The 22954-nt window shown below is 42.4% G+C and overlaps 1 protein-coding gene across 2 annotated transcripts in view; it reads left to right on the top strand.

Annotated features, from left to right (window-relative positions):
* brinp1 (BMP/retinoic acid inducible neural specific 1) overlaps positions 1-22954 on the top strand; it is a 113574-nt gene that overhangs the window by 71973 nt on the left and 18647 nt on the right. For both annotated transcript variants that reach the window (XM_088281659.1, XM_088281660.1), the window contains one exon: positions 9748-9853. In XM_088281659.1, the coding sequence (XP_088137785.1) occupies positions 9748-9853 (106 nt within the window). The remainder of the gene's footprint in view (positions 1-9747; positions 9854-22954) is intronic.

The following is a 22954-nucleotide window of genomic DNA, read 5'->3' as shown; positions in this document are numbered from 1 at the left end:
GTTCTCATGCGCCACACATCAAAACCCCTCGATGTAATACAATACAATCAAATCTGTGTTTTAAACGCAAGTAAATGGGGCGAGGGCCTATGAATCGTAGATAAATTGTCTTTAAAACCAAAAAAGCCCAAAAGACACTTCGCATCAAATCACGGTGAGCAAGCGCTGCAGGAATATAAAACATGCATAGCCAACTGTATTATTGCAGGCATAACATAACCCAAATTTAATCTCGGTTTATGCACCTTATAAAAGCCCTTGACTATGAATAACGGCGACAGAAATAGCTGTTTTCCGCTCACGTCGAAGACGAGAGCGAAAGTGATGCGAATGTGCCGGGGAAGCAGAAGTCCAGCCACTGGATCTATAAACACAGGGAACAAGGGCTTTGCTCCTCCAATATTGATTCAGTGTGGCTGTGTGTGCTGCTTTGCAGTGCAAACTTACAATCAGGATGAAAAGCATGTGTCAATACGGACGAAATGTTTGAGACGTTTTCCTGTCGGCGCGGAAGCAGGTTTGAAACAAGTCGATTTTTTTTGTTCCGCTGGGATGGCGTCCGTTCACAAAGCGATGCTTTAAGCATTATTTTTTGGGGGGGTGGGAACCTATTTGCTCAAAAGTCCACTCTGCTATTTAACCACTTTGACTCACTAAAACCATATTGACATCCTCATGCCGGCTGAAAACTGGCAGGAATTGGTCATCAAAAGTCTGGCACCATGCCCCGCCCACATTAGATGACGACGCCCACCAACATTTTTATTTCATTTTTTTAGCGGTTTAGTGTGCGTCTTATTGTTTCTCATTTGGGCAACTTCCCTGTTAAGTGTTTGGCAAAGTTCAATTCCCGGAATTCAACCGAAACGGCGTTTTCAAACCTAAATGGCGCACTTGCTGTTCAATTTTGAATTAGACAAAACCTAAATGTCAATTTACGATCACGTCATTAAATGGTAGTACAGAAATATTTTTTTAAAATTTTTTTTGGGGGGGGGCGGATGAGTAAATACCATCAAGACAAAAGCTAACACTTTGTTTCAAGTGTGAACAACCTTGGATTATAAACTTAATATTTCATGACCCGTCATCAAAATGTTTTGGTCTGACCGAACATAGAACAGAAGAAATATATCCCGAAAATTCCAAATGTTTCAAGAGTGTTGTCCAATAAAATTGGGCCAAACACAGAAGCTGCTGTAAATTCATCAACTCTTCGCATCTGATGTTGAAGACAGCAGATGCTCTCATTTGGAAATGAATGCGCATTCCCGCCAATGGTCGGACGCAAGCTGGTGATTGCACAAGCCCACTTGAGCAAGATGGTCACTGATGGTTTGCCTGCCAGCTTTGCTGTTGGCTGTCAGCCTACGAATGCAGAAGTGTGTCTGATGATGGATCGATGCTCCATCTTAGAACCGAAGTGTCGCGTATTGACCACATTGCTCAGGAAATAAAACATGCGTGACAAGAGTGTGTAACTTTTTTTATCGTCGTAAAAATCACACCACTGATTATTACCAGATATAGACTTGAGCATAGGAAGTGATGAACTCATCCGTAAGAATTTAGTCAATTGTGTGCAATTAATTATCAATTTCCCACCTATTTAATCAGTCGCGGCGAAATCGAATGCTAATTGGCTTGCGACACGGAGGAACGCTCTTGATTAACCTTTTAAAAAAAAAATAAAAAATAGCGAGTTTGGTGGTGGCAAGTTGTCATTGATTTGTTCATTTGCGTCACGGATGCTGTGGGGGGCGCGTGTGACCCTGGGGGAAAATGCTTTTTTTCCGCTGTTCTAGATTAAAGTGTAATTGCACATCCTCTCCAGTAGGTGGCAGTGGCGCTCTCCTTGCTCATTGCGCGCAGCGAGTATGAACTCTACGGTGTAGGTTTCTTTTGCAACGAAAATGCTATTTATAGTTGCGGTGGAGAGTGGGTGGTGGGGGGGAGCGGGGGTGTAACATAAAATAATTGAGAATCACTGGTGTATTGTAATAATTAAGATGGGGAAAAAAAAATCAAGTGGAAATGTGTGTCCTGTGCGACGATAATCCGTGGTTCGAATCATCCTGCTCTATACAATACTGCCATTGCAAAATATCAATCAGTTGATTAGTTGATTGATTTTTCCCGGCGATCAATCGGTGTCAAGAATCGTGTCATTATAAAAATTGGAAATGAGGCAAGGTAATGACGCGGCATGACAAAGGACGAGGACGGCCCGCAGGACAGAACAATCAGTCACTTATTAGCGGACATCTGTGCAGGTGCGTTCTCTTCCGGTGGAAAAATACAAACGATACTTTTGGATTGTTATTGCCGCTGCCGTGTGCTCGCCGCAATTGTTTGAATACCGCCGGTCATTACAGGATATTAGAAAGTTGAATGAAAATGTGAGAAGCGTTTATGAAGTGAAACCCTCTCGTGGCAAATCTGACCAGCCTCCGGGCGTGTGTGTGTGTGTGGGTGCGTGTGTGTGTGTCAACCTTATCTAATTGCTCGCCACTAAAAGTGTGAAGTGATAGAGACTGCCTGAATGCATCGATCGTCTCTCGCTGTCCTTCTTGGCATATCAATCGTCACATGAATCAATGTGTACATCTCCACGCTCGCTGCAGGTGCTACGTTTGTTTACCGCAGTCTGAACGCACGTCACTCGTTTAAACATTCACAGCTCCACCGCTATATGGCCTGAAAAACAAATTACTCCCATCAGGGCTGAGAAAAAAAAAAACTGTGAATTTTTTTATTTATTTTTTTTGTTTGTTTTTTTTTTCTCACCTGTGTCAGCTTGTGTCCATCGTTGGCAACAAGGAGGCAGATGTGATTCCGCCGAGACGTACGCAGTAAACCGACAATGCGCGAGCAAGCTAGCCTGGGGTTAGGAGATAATGAGATGGTGCAGGATGGGCATTTCCTTCTGATCGTGTGACTCCGTTCGTGTAACTCGAGCTTTTGCATTGACTGGAAACGGACTCAATATGGGCTGCATGGCACAACTCTGAAATCATGAATATATGAACACAGTGCTACCACGCCGTCTCAAATATGACATACTTGAATGACGACTAGGACTGATGTCGCTCATGGCGCGTGGTGGAGCGTCGAACTAGTACACAGCTTGCGCAGCAGACGTGGCTTCTGCCGAGCTGTAAAGTTCACACTGAAGTTTAATGAGCCGATTTTTGGAGTAAAAGCTGCTAAATGATTTGACACGGTCCGAAAAAGAAACAAACAAAAGGCCAATCCACCAAATAGATGCTCGGTACTCCCTTTAGTCGATAAATGTTTCTCGGATAATTTTTAGCTGCTTGCTAATATTTGCAGAGTAAATGGGGCATATGTAAAGCTGTGAGTGGATTTTAGTAAGAAAAAATAAATTTATCGGATTTTACCTTTCCCCAAAAAAATAATAAAATAAGATAATAAAAATATATAAATATAAATAGTATATAAATATATATAAATATAAACATATAATAAAAATAAAATAATAATAAAAAATAAGAGGCGTACCTCAAATAGACACTTATTTTTCTCGCATAAATCCCCCCCAAAAACACCAAAAAAAAAACCATTAGACTTGCGTTTTAGGGCTAAATAATTTGTCATATCATTAACACAAATGAGTGCCTCAATAAATCCTGTTGCCAACTGTAAGTATAAATAGGATCAATTTAAAAAAAAAAAAAAAGCTCTTAAAAGAAACAAATAGAACCTGCAGACGTAGCATCTGTAAAGCTGAGAATGAAATAAAAAAAAGATTTTAATGATAATAGTCAGCATGTATCAATGCATATAAAACTGCAATTTAATGCCTTCTAGAATAGACACCACCATGAAAATCACCACAAAAAAATAATTGAGAGTAACTGCATTTAATTAAAAAAAACAAAACAAAACTAATAAGCGCAACATATTCACAACAAATTAAAATGGCTTCTTCAACATTGTGAAATTTTTGGTTTATTCGTATAGTACAGTACAAGATGGTTTATAACGGTAAAAGTTTGCCCAGTGATAGTGACATCATTAAAATAACGCTTTACCACTTCATACTGTGACCAATATCATTTCTCGCTGATAGAAATAAATGACGCCAAGTTGTTTGTGTTTGGGTGGCTACGCCGCCCAGGCCCCCAGTTGCGAGGGACGATCATTTAGCGGCAACAATAAGACACCCAGCCGAGTATTTTAATGAAAAGCAAATTCCACTTTTTGCATTTTCAAGTGTCTCTCTGCGCAGGAAGTGCATCAAGAATAATGTGGAGGCTCCCACTCACTCGCACGTTATCACGGCAGAGAGGACACGTGGCAAAACCCTGTGAATGTGTGTCGTTAATGCATTCGGGCGTGAGGTTTGCGCATGGCTGCCAGGCAGCGCGTTGACTGCATCGCTCACAAGGTCACCTATGCACACAGCTTCCACGGATTGATTTACACCACTGCTCAATATGCATTTTTTTTTTCCCCCGTCCCTCCTAGTGCTCCTGTTGTGTGGGTGGTGACGAGTGGTAACAACGTGAGCGTGTGTGCCTTTAACAGCTGCTTTTAGCAATTAGCACAAATAAATAAATAAAGTGGAGAAAATGGAAAAAGGGTACAGTAGGTAGATCGAAACAGTGGATCTCTAAAAAGTGGACACAACTCTGTTCAAATGTCAGGTACTAGAGAGAGAGAGAGAGAGAGAGAGAGGCAGAGGGAGGGGGTATGAGAGGGAGAGAGGGAGGGGGCAATGAGAGAGAGAGCGAGGGAGAGGGAGGGGGTATGAGAGAGAGAGAGAGGGAGAGAGGGAGGGTATGAGAGAGAGAGAGTGAGAGAGAGAGAGAGGGAGAGAGAGGGAGAGAGGGAGGGGCATGAGAGAGAGAGAGTGAGAGAGAGAGAGGGAGCGGGTATGAGAGAGAGAGGGAGAGAGGGAGGGGTCTGAGAGAGAGAGAGAGAGAGAGTGAGAGAGGGAGGGGGTAATGAGAGAGAGAGAGAGAGGGAGGGGTATGAGAGAGAGAGAGAGAAGGAGGGTGAGGGAGGGAGGGAGAGAGTGTGAGGAAGACGGAGAGAGGGGGAGGGAGGGAGAGAGAGAGAGAGAGAGAGAGATTTTGACACAATATGGTTCATGTTAAATCAAAGTCACCCGAAAGACTCCCAGGAACGACACTTTCCTCAATCGCAGGTTTATTCTCCACTAAAAGTGTCTCCAAGATCAATTTATGAGAAAAGTCCTCAGAGATGTGAAACATCACCTTGCGTGGAATATCACCTCGCAGCATGTCTCTTCATTTCTACGTTGGCCAAAAATAGCAAGTCATTAGTCGAGAACGGCAAATGACGGGCAGATTAGGAGGCCTCTGTAGAGTCGGTTTGAAAATGAAGACACTCCCACCAGACCGTTGGCGTTTTATTCTTTTATTGTTTTTAAATGAAATTGGAAATGCTTGGCGAAAATATTCAAAGCCACGCAAACAAGGAGCGTGTTATACAGTGGGAGGGGAAAAAAAATCAGGTAGTCTTGTCTTGAGTCATTTGGATGTTCCCTCGGCAAACTTAAAACGGGCCTTTGGTGTTGCTTCTTGAGCGGTGGAGCACCTTGAAGGCACCGCGAGATCGCGCGTTAGCAACTGTTTCCTTGGTGACTGCGGTCCTGAATGTCTTCAGATCATGAACACCTCCCGCTGCACACTTTGAGGCGGTTCCCTTCACATCTCGTGAGCATTCTCAGTCCGGGCTAAATCGTCGATTGCGCTCCGCTGCGTCCTCCACGTCCAAATAATAGCGTCGATATTGACCTTGGCATCAAGACTTTTACTGATGCTTTTTACGCATAGTTTGTGTTCTTGACTGCATTCCTGCTATCGACATCTTTTTGCGGCTCTTTAGTCTTGCCTATGGTGGTCGAGAAACTGGAATGTCAAACATTGATTCAGAGAAAAGATGTACAAACTGGTGTTATATTTTGTATTGAATTGTGTTGCGTTGCATGGTATCGTATTACCGTATTTTCCGGACTACGCCGTGGAGTTTGCTCGTCAAAACAATGTTGCGTCGCCGGCGAGAGTCGAGTTTGCGCAAACCTTTGCTTTTGTTGCCATCTGACGTGAGGCTGGAGTTTGCCCCACCGAACGTGTCCAATTCGCTATTTACTGTCAAGCGGCTGAAGCCCTAATGAGATTTTTAATTGGTGTCTAATTAAAAGTATGCGCGCAGGAAAAGGTCGAGCGTATGAGTGAATAGGCCAGTGTGCGGAGAGAGGAAAAAAAAAAAACTATTGAAAAGCGTTGACATCAGTTTGTAGATACGGCGCATGTTGTGCGCTCATTACGTGGGTCGAAATAGGCCAACTCTTATCAAATTGTGAAACTCATTTGCGTTTCGATTTTGAACCATGCGGCGAATACAACGGTGCGGTTTTTCTGTGGATTTTGCTTTGACCACTAGGGGCGCTCTAGTTCAGAAATCGATTTCAGGTTTTATGATAGTTCTGCTTTGAATAAACTGAAAATCTCCGTTCACAGGGTCACTATAGGACAGCTAAAGACAATAGCACATCTTATCAAGTCTTGAGAATATTTGCTGGAATTAATTTCGCACTCATCATTTGTCGAGTTGGGAATACGACATGCGCTATTTATCTTGCCGCTTCACTGCAGAGCAAACTTTGGATCTCCTGTGCATCGTTTTATTTACAGCGTGAAGATCATTTTCATGATGACAGATGACAATTATCCAGGCTGTTCCAGAACTCTGCTTTCTGTCTAACGGTGGGCTTTGATATCGCCGGGTGGGTGGCGGGGTGGCGGCGTCCCAGCGGGATTCCGCTGTTGTGTTCCGCTTAATAATCCAAATCCGCCGCTGTCCCCCCTAAGGCCCACTTCAGTCGTTTGATTGCTCCTTGTATTTTTTTTTTATTACGTTAGACTCCACATTTTCATAATCTGCTGGTGTGTGCTCAGAGAGGAATTGAGGCGCGTACTGGAGCCCTCCTAAAAGTCCCGCAGATTATCAGGGCCGCACTTTAATCCATAAAGCTGTGTATGACGGTGCTCATGTTTATGCACGTGTATTAGCGCTGCATGTGTGTGCATGTGACAATGAATGTAAACATGTCTCAGCCCACGAGTGGAAAGGCGAGGGGCAAATAAATACATGTCGTACCACGCTACATTACTTTTTAAAAGACATAAGCAGAATCAGAATGGCCTTTATTGTTATTCAGTTCAAATGGAATAAATAATTTAATTAAATTTATCAATTAAATTAATTATACATTAAATGATTGCAATAAATGATTGCAATAAATGATTGCAATAAATGATTGCAATAAATGATTGCAATAAATGATTGGAATAAATAATTGCAATAAATGATTGCATTAAATAATTAAATAATTAAATGAAACACATTATGTTGCATTTCTACAAGGAGTTGGCTCTCAGGGAGAAACTGTTTTTCTGTTAGTCTTTAATTTGACGCACCTGTAACACCTGCCAGAAAGGCAACAGGTCGAGGAGTTGTAAGCTCGGGTGAATAATGTCCTTAAAGACCTTTTGAGCTCTGCTGAGGCACCGGGGTGGTGTCGATGTCCGACAGGGAGGGGAGAGGGAAGCCAATAATCCTCTGCGCTGTTTTGACCGTCCTCTGGAGCTTCACTCTGTCTTCCTCAGTGCAGCTGCCGTCCCAGGTAGAGACACAGAAAGGCTCTCGATGGACGCTTCCTGTCCAGGTTGAATTTCCTGAGGGCCCTCAGGAAGTGCAGACGCTGATGGCCCTTCTATGAACGTATCATGAAGAGATCGTGTCACAACAGAAAAATTGTACTAGAGTAGCGATGGTGTGCCAAATATAAATCAGATAACAAATATCGCACCAAGGAGGAAAGATGGAGTAGTGGGGTGGCATTTTGTGAAATTAAAGACAGTGTCATATCATAAAGGGTTGGACTGAAGAATCTTCAGATTGAATTTTTTAAACTGTTTTTCCATTTTCCTTTGTTTGTGGTCAGATAAGATGTCGCTTGTAATATAGCAACGGGCTTTATGGAAAAATGCAATTTCACCAACCATTTGTCGCTTGTTTAGCTTTAATGGCCTATTTTGTGTCACATTAACCTTTGCACGATGTAAACATTAAGGTTTTTATTGAAGCAAAATACACTTCCCACACGCTTTTGCTCCTTGATTGTTTTAAGGGTTGGATGCTGACATTCTACTTGGAGTACTACTGGAAGTAATGTGATTTAAAAAAAAAAAAATTGTGGCTATACGTTTGATTGAATGTGTAGGTTTCAGTTGGTCTATTTTTATGATTGCGAGTTTGGATGGCGGTAAAACGCACAGCGAGGTGGGAAAGTCGGTGGTGCTTTGATGGCACAAAGCAACAACAGACAGGTGTTCAATTACCGCCGCGTTTTTTAAACTGCTGCCAATCGAGCTCCCTGAGATGAGCCATCCGTCCCGTTTACTGCAATGTGTTCAGACGTTCCCGTACCAGTAAAAGTCATGAAATATTACAACGCTATCCTTTCTTAACGATGGGCGGAAATGCCCAAATGCAGTCTTTATTTATGCTCACCCCAATCAGAATTTTTTTTTTTTGTGTGTGTAACGACCTGATGCGGCGGCTAAGAAATGCATCTGTCTAATTTCTTGCATGTCAGCACACCATCTGGCGCAGGATCGACATGAAAGACAACAGAAAAATCTGACGTAATCTCATTTTTCTTTATTATTACAGTGAAACATTTGCATTGCGGTCAATTTAATGAAAATGATAGATTTGAACAGTACATGCATTTTATAAAAAAAAATAAAAATAAGATAACATTCTTCACATTAAATAGCTAACGTGCTACTAAATGTCCAATTTTAGCTTTATGTTTTAAGTGGGATTAAATTAAAGTCAAATACAAAGTCAAATCTGTCACTCAAAATACATTTTCAAATGCTGGGTCAAAAAAAAAAAAAAAATCCGATCTGGGTCACATTTGCCTGCAGTATGAACCTAAAATGGCGGACGACGCGAAACAACGTATGTTGTTGAGATGGCACTCCCCAGTCAGTGCAATGCATTTTTTTTTTCCCGCTTAATTTCCCTTCTAACCTTTCAAAGGTGTGATTTGGGACTACTCAATAGACAGGAGCCTTTCACTTCATATTCCCTCCCATTTGATTTTAGTACACCCTTCTCCCAAAAACCTGAACATTGTACATCGTCAGCAGCCGCTTCACATCGGAAGAGCGCCGTTATTTCCTCTAATTCTTTCTTGATGGCAGTTCGGGGTCAGGCATTGGGAGCCATAGTCATACGTCTTGGCTTGATATATATATATATATATAAAATGTTTTAAACCCATCTTTAGTGGCAAGTTAGGGCGCGTGGCCAGCAGTTTAATGTCCAACAATGTGTTCATCTTTCTCAAATCTAGTGGGAATGACGCTTAAATGGTGGCTTTAAGGTGTAACGATGTTTTTCTCATTGTAGACTTTTGTGAACATGGAAAGCCATTAAACATCGTGGTTTAGAGAGAGAGAGAGAGAGAGAGAGAGAGAGAGAGAGAGATAGAGTGATGTGAAGAAGCAATTGAGAGCCAAAAATTAGCATCTTCAGTTGTGTTTCATTTGAACAAACGGATGGGCGGATGTATTATTTCTTCAATTTCTACCACATTGTGTGACGTGTTATAAAAATACTTGGACGAAAACCGACACGCGTCAATACAAATTATTTTTCAATCTCATTGTCTCGTGATAGGTGACCGAAACACGCACGGGCCCATTGGGATGCAGCAGCTACGACAATCTGGACTCGGTCAGCTCCGTCTTGCTGCAGAGCCCCGAGAGCAAGCTTCATCTGCAAGGTAAACAAAAAAGCCGGCGTGTCTGTATTAACCGTCGTGGAAGCCGTGTGACACGGTGTCACGCCTGGGCAAACTCCATTTTGTTTTTTGTTTTAAATTGGCGGATAGTGACGCAGTTTGCGTAAACCTTCATCATCTTGAAGGTATTGCAGTATTCCCCCCCGCTATGTTGTGATTCATCTCTAGTCGAATTTTTATTTATTTATTTATTCATTTGAACTCATTCACTGCCAACCCGAATTAAATTGAATGTAATTTTTTACTTCTATGTCCGTCAATGGCAGTGAATGAAAAAAAAAAACATGTCAGAAAGAGCTATTATATGGCCTCTCTGAGTGAATATTTACATTTTACAGGTCCCTGTAATAAACCGTGGGATTCACTGCATTCAATACCCCCCCCCCCCAAAAAAAAAAAAATAATAATAATCAACTTCAAGGCCATGCAACACCAAAGAGCGACATTTGTGGTATTTCTTTTGACATCGAATCTAAATAAATTATTTTAACGCTCCAGCAATTTTCGTCTTTGAAGCCCTTAAACAACATGGCGAGTAATTATCGGGGCCGACAAATACAATTGAAGTCAACGATGGCGCGCCGCGTAATCTGCGGTCAAGTATTTGAACAGCGTGATTGCTTCTTTTGATTCATCCGAGTTTACCGAGATGATTACGAGCAGCCGGAGAGTTTCAAAAGGCGCGTTTTCTTCATTCCGACGCCCGCGATGCCCCCCCCTCTCCTCGTAACACAGAGATCGTTATTCGTCCTCTAAAAAAAAATCACAGAACTGAGTGGTTTTGTCAAAAGAACGATTTAAGTTGTTCAATGGCATCTAAAGCGGCGAGCCTTGTTCTTTGTAGCCATTGTTTATCCGGCTTTTGATGACAGACTTGACGGTACTGTTTTTCAAATCCACAGTTTGAATCATTCACTACCAGCCGAGTTAAAAAAAAAAGATCTTTGACATCTTTAGCCGTCAATGGTAGTAAATTAGTTAATTCACTACCAGCCGAGTTAAAAAAAACAAACAAAAAAGAGTTAACTCATTTAATACCATTGACGGCTAAAGACGTCAAAGATCCATTTTTTTATTTTTTTTTACTCAGCTAGTAGTAAATGAGTTAATCAATATTTATTGTTGAGTTGTGTGATCTCGCTGCTCAAATATTCTCTGCACTGGAATGCGGTTTACGTTGACCCGCTGACTTTGCACATTTTTGTGAATCTCATTGAATTTGACGAGATTCAAGCTATTGAGCGTTCACTTCACTCAAAAAAGCTTCCTTTTTTTTTTTTTTTTTTTTAAAGCAGTGAAATTTCGCTTTAGGCCGTCTTAATTAGGAGTGGATGGTTTAACTTTATCAACAAGCATGGCAGTGGTTTTCAAAGCGATGGCACTTTGCACAGCTCATAAAGAGAGGCCCATTCCCAGCGGAGTACTTTGAAGGTATGCGGCGCTGAAATAATGACATCCACTTATTTAATTCGCCCATTTTGTCATAGGCGCGAGTGTTCGTGTAGCAATTAGTCTTCTTTTATCCCGACGATATATATTGTTTGCGTGTCTCGCCAAGCCGGCCACGTGCACCCCTCAGCAAATTCTTCTCCTGGGAACATAAAATCTGCAAAGCTTAAAAATCTTTTCATTTGCTCACTTCCCACAATTCAGTTTGATTCTGGCCTGACCTAAACGCATGTTGATCCGATCAAAGCTTTGGGACAGTATATTGCTGTCGTTATTCTGACCTTACTGAGAGGTGACTGACAATTTTCGTGCCCTTCTTTGAACCAAGCATTTGTTGGATGGATTCGTTTAATAATGGCTGTGTCATTTCTGATGTTTTGATTCAACCCACCGGGTTTGGCAGACTCTTTATTTTGTATTCCGCACTATAGGATGGATGTATAATGTTTGAGGAAGACAACATGTTAACTACCATTGACGGCTAAATACGTCAAAAATTCATTTATTTTTATTTTTTTTTTACTCGGCTGGATGAGTTCAGAAGGAAGACGCTTTGCCTCAGCCCATGGAAAACGAGAATAGAGCAGCACTCTCAGGTTTTGATCATACAGTTTTATTCCCGTCTTCATTAAATTGCACTCAACAAAGTGGTAAGATGTCTACTGTGCCACCAGATTGCATGGTGGCACTGATCAGAACACTCATAGAAATGGAGACTCAAACTGCTTTATGGTTCATACAAGCAGGGGGGGGGATCTAAGAGCGATGTTGATCAAAGCTTGAGTTACTAAATAATGCATATCTCTTTGTTTGATTTTTCTAATTCTGTTTTTTGTCTCGCGCACCGATTCGCTCGCTAACAGCCAATATGTAAAAAAAAAAAAAACGCCCGGCAGCTGAGGGCTTATTCATTTAAGTATAATGATGGGGAAAAGACACAACCAATATATTTAACTTAATATTAATAAATACATTTGGTCCCAGAAATAATAAACAAATGTATTATTTTAGGGGAAATTTATCTGTGGATGGTATGACATACAAACTTTGATATTTTAGATTGCTTTTCTTATTACACTTTTACATTTTTAATTTCATTTTTTTTATCACTTGACCGTCTCTTGAACAGGGTTATTATTGTTTTGGGATATTAATTATAGTTAGTTTATATTCCGTTTTGAATTTTTTATTTTTTTTTAAACGTAGTTTTAATTTGTTTTCAAGGCAGCTTTGTTAGTTTTTATTAGTTTTTTCAAAAACATTTAGTTTTAGAATTAGTTTTCATTTTTAAAGAAATTGCTATTTTAGAATAGAATAGAATAGAAATCCCTTTATTGTCATTGTACTCAAGTGTGCAACGAGATTAGAGGGCTCCCCTCTCCAGTGCAATACAACAATAATACAGATAGATATATAAATTAGATAAATAAAGAAGACAGTGCAATGGAATTCAGTACTGAATAGGGCATATAGAAACACATCACAATGCTGTTTTGCGAGGTTAGGGTGGTCTCGTGTGTGTGTGAGAGTTCAGTATGGAGATGGCTCTCGGAAAGAAACTGTTTCTCAGTCTATTGGTCCTTGATTTGATGCATCTGTAGCGCCTGCCAGAGGGCAACAGGTCGAACAGGTGTGAGTTTGGGTGGGTATTGTCATTGACGATGTTGAGAGCCCTTCTGAGGCACCGGGCGGTGTAGATGTCCGTCAGTGGGGGGAGAGGGCAGCCAATAATCCTTTGCGCTGTTTTGACTGTCCTCTGGAGCCTCACTCTGTCGGCCTCAGTGCAGCCGCTGTACCAGGTGGAGACACAGTACGTCAGCAGGCTCTCGATGGACGAGTGGTAGAAGGCCAGCAGCAGCTTCCTGTCCAGGTTGAATTTCCTGAGGACTCTCAGGAAGTGCAGACGTTGGCGGACCTTCTTTACCACTGCTGTGGTGTTGTGACTCCAAGAAAGGTCATCGGAGATCTGTACTCCCAGGAACTTGAACGTGTGGACCCTCTCCACACACACGCCTTCGATGCAGAGGGGGGGCGGCAGCGTCTTGTTCCTCCTGAAGTCGACGACAATCTCCTTTGTTTTAGCAGAGTTAAGGTGCAGTCTGTTGTCCTTGCACCAAGTTGTCAGTCTCTTTACCTCCTCTCTGTAGGCTGTCTCGTCACCTTCCGAGATCAGACCGACCACTGTCGTGTCGTCAGCAAACTTGACGATGGTGTTGTTGCCGTGGGCCGGGCTGCAGTCGTAGGTGTAGAGGGCGTACAGGAGAGGGCTCAGCACGCATCCTTGGGGGGAACCGGTGCTCAGCATGAGGGTGGAGGACGTGTAGGGGCCGAGCAACACAGTCTGGGGTCTGTTGGTCAGAAAGTCCTTAATCCAGATGCGTGTGAGGGCAGGGAGGCCGAGAGTGTCCAGTTTGGCGACGAGGATGTCTGGGATGATCGTGTTGAATGCCGAGCTGTAGTCCACAAAGAGCATCCTTGCATAGCTCTGCTGTCGTTCCAGGTGGCCCAGCACAACATGCAGAGCAGTGTCGATGGCGTCCTCAGTGGATCTGTTAGCCCGGTATGCAAACTGGTAGGGGTCCAGAGTGGGAGGAAGGCAGTCCCTGATGTGCTGGAGAACCAGCCTCTCGAAGCACTTCATAATGACTGGTGTGAGAGCAACAGGACGGTAGTCATTCAGGTGGACGGCTGGTGACTTTTTGGGGACAGGAATAATGGTGGAAGTTTTCAAGCAGGAGGGGATGACTGCCTGAGCCAGGGAGCGGTTGAAGATCCTGCAGAAAACATGTGACAGTTGGTGGGCACATGCTTTGAGGACCTTGCCTGGTATTCCGTCGGGTCCAGTAGCTTTCCTGGGGTTGACCGCCAGGAGCGCGCGCCTCACATCGTGTTCCTCTACGATGAGTGGGGGGGAGTTGGAGCTTGAAGTGCGGGGGTGTGACGGTTGGGGCGAGTCAAAGCGAGCGAAGAAGCAGTTAAGCTCCTCTGCCAGCGATGCACTCGGGTCTACAGAGGTCGTGCTGCTGCCACGGAAGTTGGTGATGCTCCGTAGACCCTGCCACACCTCCCGTGGCCTGTTACTGGCAAGGTGGGCCTCCAGCCTCCCCTTGTAGGTTGCCTTGGCTAGCTTGATGCCTTTGCTCAGGTCATTACGAGCCACCCTGTACTGGGCTTTGTCGCCTGACCTGAAGGCAGCGTCACGGGCCTTGAGGAGAGAGCGAACCCTGCTGGACATCCAGGGCTTCGCATTTGGAAAGGTCCGTATAGTCTTATGTTGGGACACAGTTTCCATGCAGAACTTGATGTAGTCCAGTACACAATGCGTGTAGACATCAAGGTCCTGATGATCAAAGAGGTCCCAGTTTGTGTCATGAAAGCAGTCCTGTAATTCACTCATGGCGTCGTCACGCCAGGTTTTCACAGTCTTTGTGGTAGGCCTGAATCTGCGCCTGAGAGGGGTGTACGCAGGTGCGAGCTGCAAGGACAGGTGGTCTGACTGGCCGAGAGGGGCGAGTGGGAGGGCTCTGTATGCGTGCTTGATGTTCGAGTACACATGGTCGAGAGTGTTGTCTCCCCTCGTTGGGCACTTGACATGCTGGTGAAACTCTGGGAGTACAGTCTTTAAATTGGCCTTATTAAAGTCTCCCGCTACTACGTGAACGCCATCAGGGTGGGCCCGCTGATGTTTATTGATGACGCACGCGAGTAGCGAGAGCGCCGTGCTAGCGCTAGCGTCGGGAGGGATGTAAACAGCTGTGACAATCACTACCGTTAGCTCCCTCGGGAGAAAATAAGGCCGGCATTTAACGGACATGAACTCGATGTCGGGGGAAGAGTGCTTCTCGACGATCGTGCTATCGCCGCACCAGTTCTCATGCACGTAAACACAGAGCCCCCCGCCCCTCCTCTTACCGGTGTCCCTCGTCCGATCCGCGCGATGTAGCGAGCGCCCGGCCAGCTGGATGCTAGCGTCGGGGACGTCTGCGTGCAGCCAGGTTTCCGTGACGACGATCACACTGCTATCGCGCACATAGCGGTTTCCCAGGATTTGTAATCCCAGGTCGTCGATTTTGTGGACCACGGATCTGGCGTTGGTGAGGTGCAGACTCGGTAGTGGTTGCCTATGGGGCTGCCGTCGCAGCCGTTGCAAGACACCGGACCTGCAGCCTCGCTTCTGCTTCCTCTCTCTGCGTCGCCTGCGCCGCCTCCCGGCCCCGATGGCCAGCCATGGTGAGCCGGGCAGCCTCGCCAGTTCGTTCGGAATTTTGCGATCATAGCAAAATTCCTCTGTGAAAATTCATAAAATATTTTAGTTATGGACCAAGGACATTTTTGCTACTATTATAGGAATTTTTTTGGTAGTTTTTATTTTGTTAAATGCATTAAGCACTTATTTCCTGTTGAGCCTCCCAACCTTGTATTGGACAGCTTTGAGTATAAAAAAGGTCATGACGTCGAGATGAACAGTCCCTTTGTATTTCGGGTCATCTTTTGACATTTTTTTTCATTTGAAACCCAATTTAAGCGACACATGAAGACAATGGTCCAGTAATTTTCCTTTAATTTTATAGGCTGTGGGAAAAAAAAAAAAACAATGTTACGACACGACTTATGACTGATTCATATCCAGCATGCATGAGGCCACTCCGTGGAAGAAATTGTCAGACTTGATCTTCGCATTGCCACCAAGTATGTCAGAAGGGCTTTGACAAAAATACCAAAAGTGTGCATGTGCATAATGAACACTTTGAAAGGAAAGGTTACAAGCCTCCACTTGGACAGCGCTCGAAGTACAATTTGGAATAGAAGTTGATTAATCTAACTAAAAGTGACAGATGCTTTATTACTTTGGCTGGGAAGAAAAAAAAATCCAAGTGGAAGCTTTGGCCATCTGGACTAACTTTTGAACCCCCTAAAGCGGTTCCACTGCATCTTTTTTTTTACCTTTCTTTGAGGAAAAATGAGTTGCTGGTCTTTATAGTTAATGCTCCTCCCCGAGAAAAGCTCTCAAAGGCATCATTTTTTTTTTTTTTTTTTGACAACATAAAGGAAAGGAAAGTAACCAAAGGAAAAACTATTGACACTGGGCTGCTCTAAGCACCACTACCGCCTCGCAATGTCTTTCAAGGCATCTCCAATTTCAGTCCTAATATGGAAATCGAAAAAATAATACATCCGTCCATTTTCCGTAGCATTTGAGCTCAAACAGAAAAGCCGCCAAGCGTCATTTAGACGAGAATAAAGCCACGTCTACCGGCGGACTGACGGCTTCGTTTCAAGGTTTAATTCTTAACCTTGGAAAACCAGACAACTAAAACTTTACGGCATTGAAAGTATCGTTGCAAAACCGGCAAGCACCATGGGCCTCTTGATCCACTTAAGCCAATCACAAGCTCATATGTATTTACCCAATCACAAACTCATCACTTGTCATCCATACGTCCGTAAATATACCTGCGCAACTCGTTGCTATCATGAGGCAAATTCAGAGTTGAGCTAGGACACGGATTGCACTTTTAGAGATGGCTGTATTAATTGCACTTCATCCTTCTGCTCAAAATAAATAAATTAATTAATTGGCTCTCACACAGCCGACGGCAACACTTCTTCTCCCTCCCTCCCTCTCTCTCAATGTGTCTCTCTATCTCTATATCTCTCTCTCTATCTCTGGCTAGCTAGCTATCGCTGGCTAGCAAGCTATCTTTAGCTAGCTAGCTATCTCTAGCCAGCTAGCTATCACTAGCTAGCTAGCTAGCTATCTCTGGCTAGCTAGCTATCTCTAGCTAGCTAGCTATCACTAGCTAGCTAGCTGTCTATCTCTGGCTAGCTAGCTATCTCTAACTAGCCCGCTATCTCTGGCTAGCTAGCTATCTGTAGCTAGCTAGCTATCTATAGGGTGTATTCCTTATCCCTCTCGAATAGTAGGGTATTTACTGTAGTAACATTCATGTGACCCATAAATTCCATTCATTTTCGGGCACAGGTAGTCATTATTTTGCGCACGTCGCAACATAAAAATAATTGTTTTGGAGTCCAGACGTTACACTCAGAGCATCAGTGGTAGCCCCTAAAAGGTTAGCCATCTTCAAGTCATCGCCTCACACGATGAACTTGGATGGTGGAACGTGGGAGACAAACCAAAAACAAGACTTTCACGTCTTCATTAATAGCATTGGGGGTGCCCCTTAAGTGAGCCCATTGACCCCCCCCCCCAACTTATGCACAGAGGTGGAGGGCAGAACAGTTTTGTGTTAATGCGTGATTCGGATGATTATGAACATATTTTTGATTTTTTTTTTTCGTTATTGAATCATTTTAGCAAGCAGCATGTGGACTGGACAAAACACTTCTGAAAACACACAACAGACAAATTGTCTGAATTGAAATGCGAACATAAAGGTTAGCCTGACCCTGTGCTATTAGAAATGGAGGCTCGTAAGTGACATTTTCATTTTGCGGACCGCTATATTATGTTTTCAGGATGAGGATATGAAAGCCCCACGAAACCCGTACTTCTCATGTACATAATGTTGGTTATTTCATCGGACAGAAAAACATTTGCGTCAAATAAACAGTGTGAAAGGATGGTCCGTGCTTTGAATGGGGGAGAAAGGTTAGGCCATCAGAATGAAATCTTGAAACCTTAACAAAGGATTGCATTCATTTATGGAACGTTTTAGTTTTAGTCTCATTTAAAGAACAGCGATGACAACTCCTAAAATGCTTTTCAAATACATATTCACCATCAAACCTGACATTTGTTTGCCGAACGGCACGACGGCAAGTCAGATAATACGTACAATGCCAACGCCATCACCTAACATTCACGCTGCATACAAGGTCAGATTTAAGATGCAAATCAAACACGGTGAAGAAAATGACTTTTTAGTCGTTTCAGACGAACATCGTATACAAAGCGTTGGAATATTCAAAAGGAAAATGTGTTTTTCCTCCCACCCCGGTGGTCCCTGTGGTCTTTTGTGAGCAGGCTAGGCTGCGAGCCACTGATAACACAATGCGGATATGACACTCCCTGGATGTGCCTCCTGCTTTCACTTAGATATAGATGAAAATATGCTCTTGGACTTCAACATAAACGGAGCCGCCTATCAAAGCCGAAACACTGTCCTCGTACTTCCCTCTGCAGATTTAAAATAGCTGGCATATTAAACCAACAGCTTGTGTTTCCCTTTTTTTTTTTTTTTCTCAGATAAATCATCCAAATTAAGGATGGCGCTGCAAGTGTGTCTTTTTTTTTTTTTTTCCACACACTACATTTCATGCGGCTTTGATCAATCAAGCCCGAGACTTTTATTGGTGTCAACTTAATGTGGCCGTTAAAAAAAGTTTCTTTCATATTCGGGCTTGTTCGACATTCAGTAACGACAACGCAGGCGGTCATTAGAGCATGTTATTATGCGGAAACTATTTTGAGAACTTATCGCTGCTTCGCTATAGGTCACAAGAATGAATTATCACTTTTCCGTGGCTGTGATCACTCAACATAAAAAAAAAAAAGACTTCTTTCATTTTACACGTAAGTGATCTATTTAATTTTTTTTTTTTTTTCTTGAACGCAAAAGGAAATTGTGTTAATTTTCTTTGGAGATATTTGTTAAGTATTTGACACTTGTCAAAATATTTATTAAAAAAAACAAGGTTTGCATTTTGGCTTTTATGAAAAAAAGGAATGGTTAGAAGCACCCAAATTCCAGTGGGCTGTTGTAAAAAAATGTTTAGTGAATTAAAAAAAAATAATAAATTTTAAAAATTAAGATAAGAAAGTTATTTGTTTAAATTGCAATTTTGTGGGAATACATCCATACTGTAGATGCATATAAACATGGAAAAGCCTGTAGGAAGATGTCTTTTTAAACAATTTTGTGGGAGCGAGTGCACGGAAAATTATTCACACCCCATCGGTCACATCGAAGGTCTCTGGTTGTTTTTCCTCAGGTTTCTTAAAAATCAAAATTAATGTAAAAAAATGTGGCCTGTGTATTTTTTTCCCAGATCGTTTAATTACTTCTGGAAGGTTTATACTTTCATTTTAACAAATGTGGCAAAAATGCCTCAATTTTTTTTTTTTTAAACCTCACAAATCTCATCAGGAGAAATTGCATTTTATTAAAAAAAATAATTAAAATTAGGACATTTATATAAGGACAATTTTTTCAGGGGGAAATTATTGAAATAATCACAATTTTTCCAAAAACTCATTAAATTGTGTCACGTTTGCAAAAAAATAGTCTTTTTTCTTTTTTTTTTTTAAACTAACCACAGTCACATCCGATGGAAACCCTGCCACAAAGTTGTCATCAATCGAACTCCTTATCAAAGTTCGATTTCCAGTGTGACAAACACATTTCACAAGTGCCTTTCTAAAATCCCAACCAAATAAAAGAAGACGTGACCTTGCACCAGGAATAGGTTACATCACTCTGTGATACGCGAGTGAGGTAGCGGTTACACACCAAATGACACAAAGCCTGCAGTGGGCAAGAGCGAGCCAGGAGGAGATTTATGACCGTGCCAGCCCGAATGGAAACGTTGCCTTGATTGACCACATCCAATCGAAGGCTGACCTGCGGGTCAGTCAGTGAAGATTTCATCAGGTACTGACGCGGGATTTTCCCCGTGTTTAAAGCCGAAAACCGTGTGAAGCCATCCATCTTGAATATGATCCGTTTTTTTTTTTTTTTTTATCAGTTGTGCTTGCAAAGGGTCGCGTGTTTTTAATAAAGGAAATTGAAACGCTGGTTCGGTTTCACGGAGCACTTCACGAGACGCTTCAGTGCCGCTCAAGATTTTCCCGGACGTGCTCATTTGTGGACGGAATAACGCAATCCCGTGCAATTGGTTTCATGGAATGAACAATTCCAAGAAGAGAAAACAATTGGCTAATTAGTTTCTGCAAAGGATGCTGTTGACACGGAGTAAGCCTACAACTCAATTTCTCAACACGTCCGCTGGAAAAGGAATTAATTTGGATGTTTGTGTTTGCTGTAATGTTTGCAGCATTCTTCCTGACGGAAAAAAAAAAAAAAAGGAGGGACGGCGATGGAGCGACAGCGCGATGAGTATCTAATTCATCACGCCGCTCACGACTAGCCTACAGGGCCACTTTAATTTATTTTCACTTCACCACTTTGAAAACTGTTGGCTCAGGCTATTGGAACATATTCATAAATCTTGCGCGATAGGCTCATGGCTCTTCCGAGATAGACTCTTGAGAAAACGCGGAGAAGAGACGGCTGAGAGAAAGCGTGTGTCAGGCAAGACAAACTACGCTGCTTTTGTTTTGCTTGTAATTTATGACGGCTTTATTGACGGTGATTAGGTTCTTCACGGCTAATGGCTTTTTACCTTTCTAATGCCCCTTTGATTTTGTTGGCACACTTTTTTTTTTTTTTTTACCCCAGAGCAGCATGGTGACCTAGTGGCTAGCCGATCTGGTTCACAGTCGAGAGGTCCGGGGATTGAATTTGCTTGGGTTTTTCTCCCACATCAATTGAAGACTCTTAATCAGTCCAGTCCTCGAGAGCCCCTAAAAGACAGTGGCGGGGGGGGGGTCAAGGCCTTCAAGTCCTTCTCTGCTAGCCTAACATAATCGAGAAATCCTGATCATATTCTTCGCATTGATGTCATATATATCCTAGTGTTGAATTTTTAGGTTCGAGTTTTTATCCAATAAGAATTCAGCAAGCTCGTGTTGCCAGGCAGATTTCATGATACCAGTCACACACTATTCGTCCGAGGCCTTGAGATACAATCGTTTGGGCATCTGTTGTGTGTCTCACGGGAGATTTTTCCGTTGATAGGCCGTTGCGATAGCCAATCAGATCACGAGCCTTCTCGCGGGCCTTACGTTGAAGGTGATGAACGTGGCTTGTGATTGGCTACTCACTCGCGAGGGGGCAGCGCTATGCGGAATCAACACACCCGGAAGTCATAACTGGCGACCGTTCGAAGATCTGAAAAATATTCTTGCTTTTTTTAAACCACAATGTCCGAAGGAGGAAATTTAATTGCAGATACACTTGCAAGGCCATTTTCAAGTCGGACTTTTCAAGAGTAGCTAGGTCGTCCAACACTCGCTCAATAGTGCGTAAGTGTCTTTCTGTTCATTATTTCTGCAGCCGTGGTGTCATAAATGATGGTAGTATGAGGGGGGTTAATATATTTGCAAACTAACTGAACCAAAAAATTCCTGCATCTGCGAATTGCTGCATCTCGGTCGTATCGTTAGCTAAAATATCACAAACACCGTATAGCAACGTACTCCGCACTTTCCATAGCCGTTAAAAATGATAAATGTCATTTCTTTCTGAGCAACACAGCAGATGATTTGTAAACAATTAAAATCCTGACTGCGTAACTACATGGAAATTCCATTTGAGAATCGCGCGAATCATTTCACCTTTCGGTCTCTGGAGAAATTTCAATTCCACTCCAGCTAATATTGAAAATGCTTCTCAAGTGCCAAGTTGGAGTCGGGAGGAATAAACAAAGAGCACATTAACGCGCCACAGCAAATTATCATTGCAGTGCCAGTTGAAAGGGAAGCGGAAGACATTTTGACACCAATTGAACTCAAGACAAAGTTGTTGTTTTTTTTTTTTATCCCATTGAAATCTGTTTAAAAAATAATAATTTTTTTTCATTAGAAAAATCCACAAGACTGTGCACCAAATTGTACTTTTTCCTTATTTTTTTAATTTTTTTTTTTTAGCTGACCACCAAAAACTAAAGGAACTAAATGACCATTCAAGACAACTTTGATATCATAATAGAAGTAGTTTTAATTTAAATGGACATAACGGATGACATTTTCCCCAATTCTTTTTTTGTCCTGTCATCATCAAGCCTGCCAGAATGTCTAAATGAGCAAATCTACTTCTTTATTAACTGTCATTTGTACATCACATCCGATGATTTAGCAACAGCTGTGAGCGCGTCTCAGCGTGCAAAATGATTTGTGCGCTGGAACGCGTCGGATGTTGAGTTCCTCCAATAAATGTCTGCGGCCGACGGAAGTGTTTTGATCTGCCAGCGTAATCTTGACACTTTGAGAGCAGTCGTATCTTTAAAGAGGCGCGACAGAAACGTCAAAGCTTGTCATTGGACAAGCCAGCCCCCGTTCTCGAGGGTCCTTATAAGGCGGGTGATTTCTGACGAGGGACGGTTTGTGTGTGCTGAGTCTTGTTTTGCTCTCTAATTTTATAATACAGATTTATCATTTTATTTACAAATTTGGAAAATTGTGTGGAAAATTATTTTAAAATATACAATTTGAGTCCTGTACAATATTTTTCTTGTAATACTACCAATTTAATGTAAAAGCTACTACCGTTTTTCTTTTTTTTCTTTTTATTCTGTAATATTGCTGCTTTATTCTCATCAAAATGCGGTTTGATTATTTTTGTAAATTTATCATTTTATTCTTGTTAAACTACAAATTTATTCTTGCAATTGCCCAAATTTTTCATGATGCCTTAAAATGTCTTGAAAATTCAATGAGCATTAAATAACGCATTTCACGTACCAGAAACTGCCACTGCCTACTCTGCTTTTTTTTTTTTATATTTGGGAGGAAGCTGGAGGATGTTGAAGAACACTTTACTGCCAAAATTC

This window comes from Idiotropiscis lumnitzeri, chromosome 18, assembly GCF_059441095.1.
Source record: "Idiotropiscis lumnitzeri isolate Australia: NSW breed Sydney's pygmy pipehorse chromosome 18, RoL_Ilum_1.0, whole genome shotgun sequence".
Lineage (NCBI taxonomy): Eukaryota > Metazoa > Chordata > Actinopteri > Syngnathiformes > Syngnathidae > Idiotropiscis > Idiotropiscis lumnitzeri.
The sequence above is the reverse complement of the archived record's forward strand: the minus strand, read 5'-3'. Positions and strand labels throughout refer to the sequence as shown.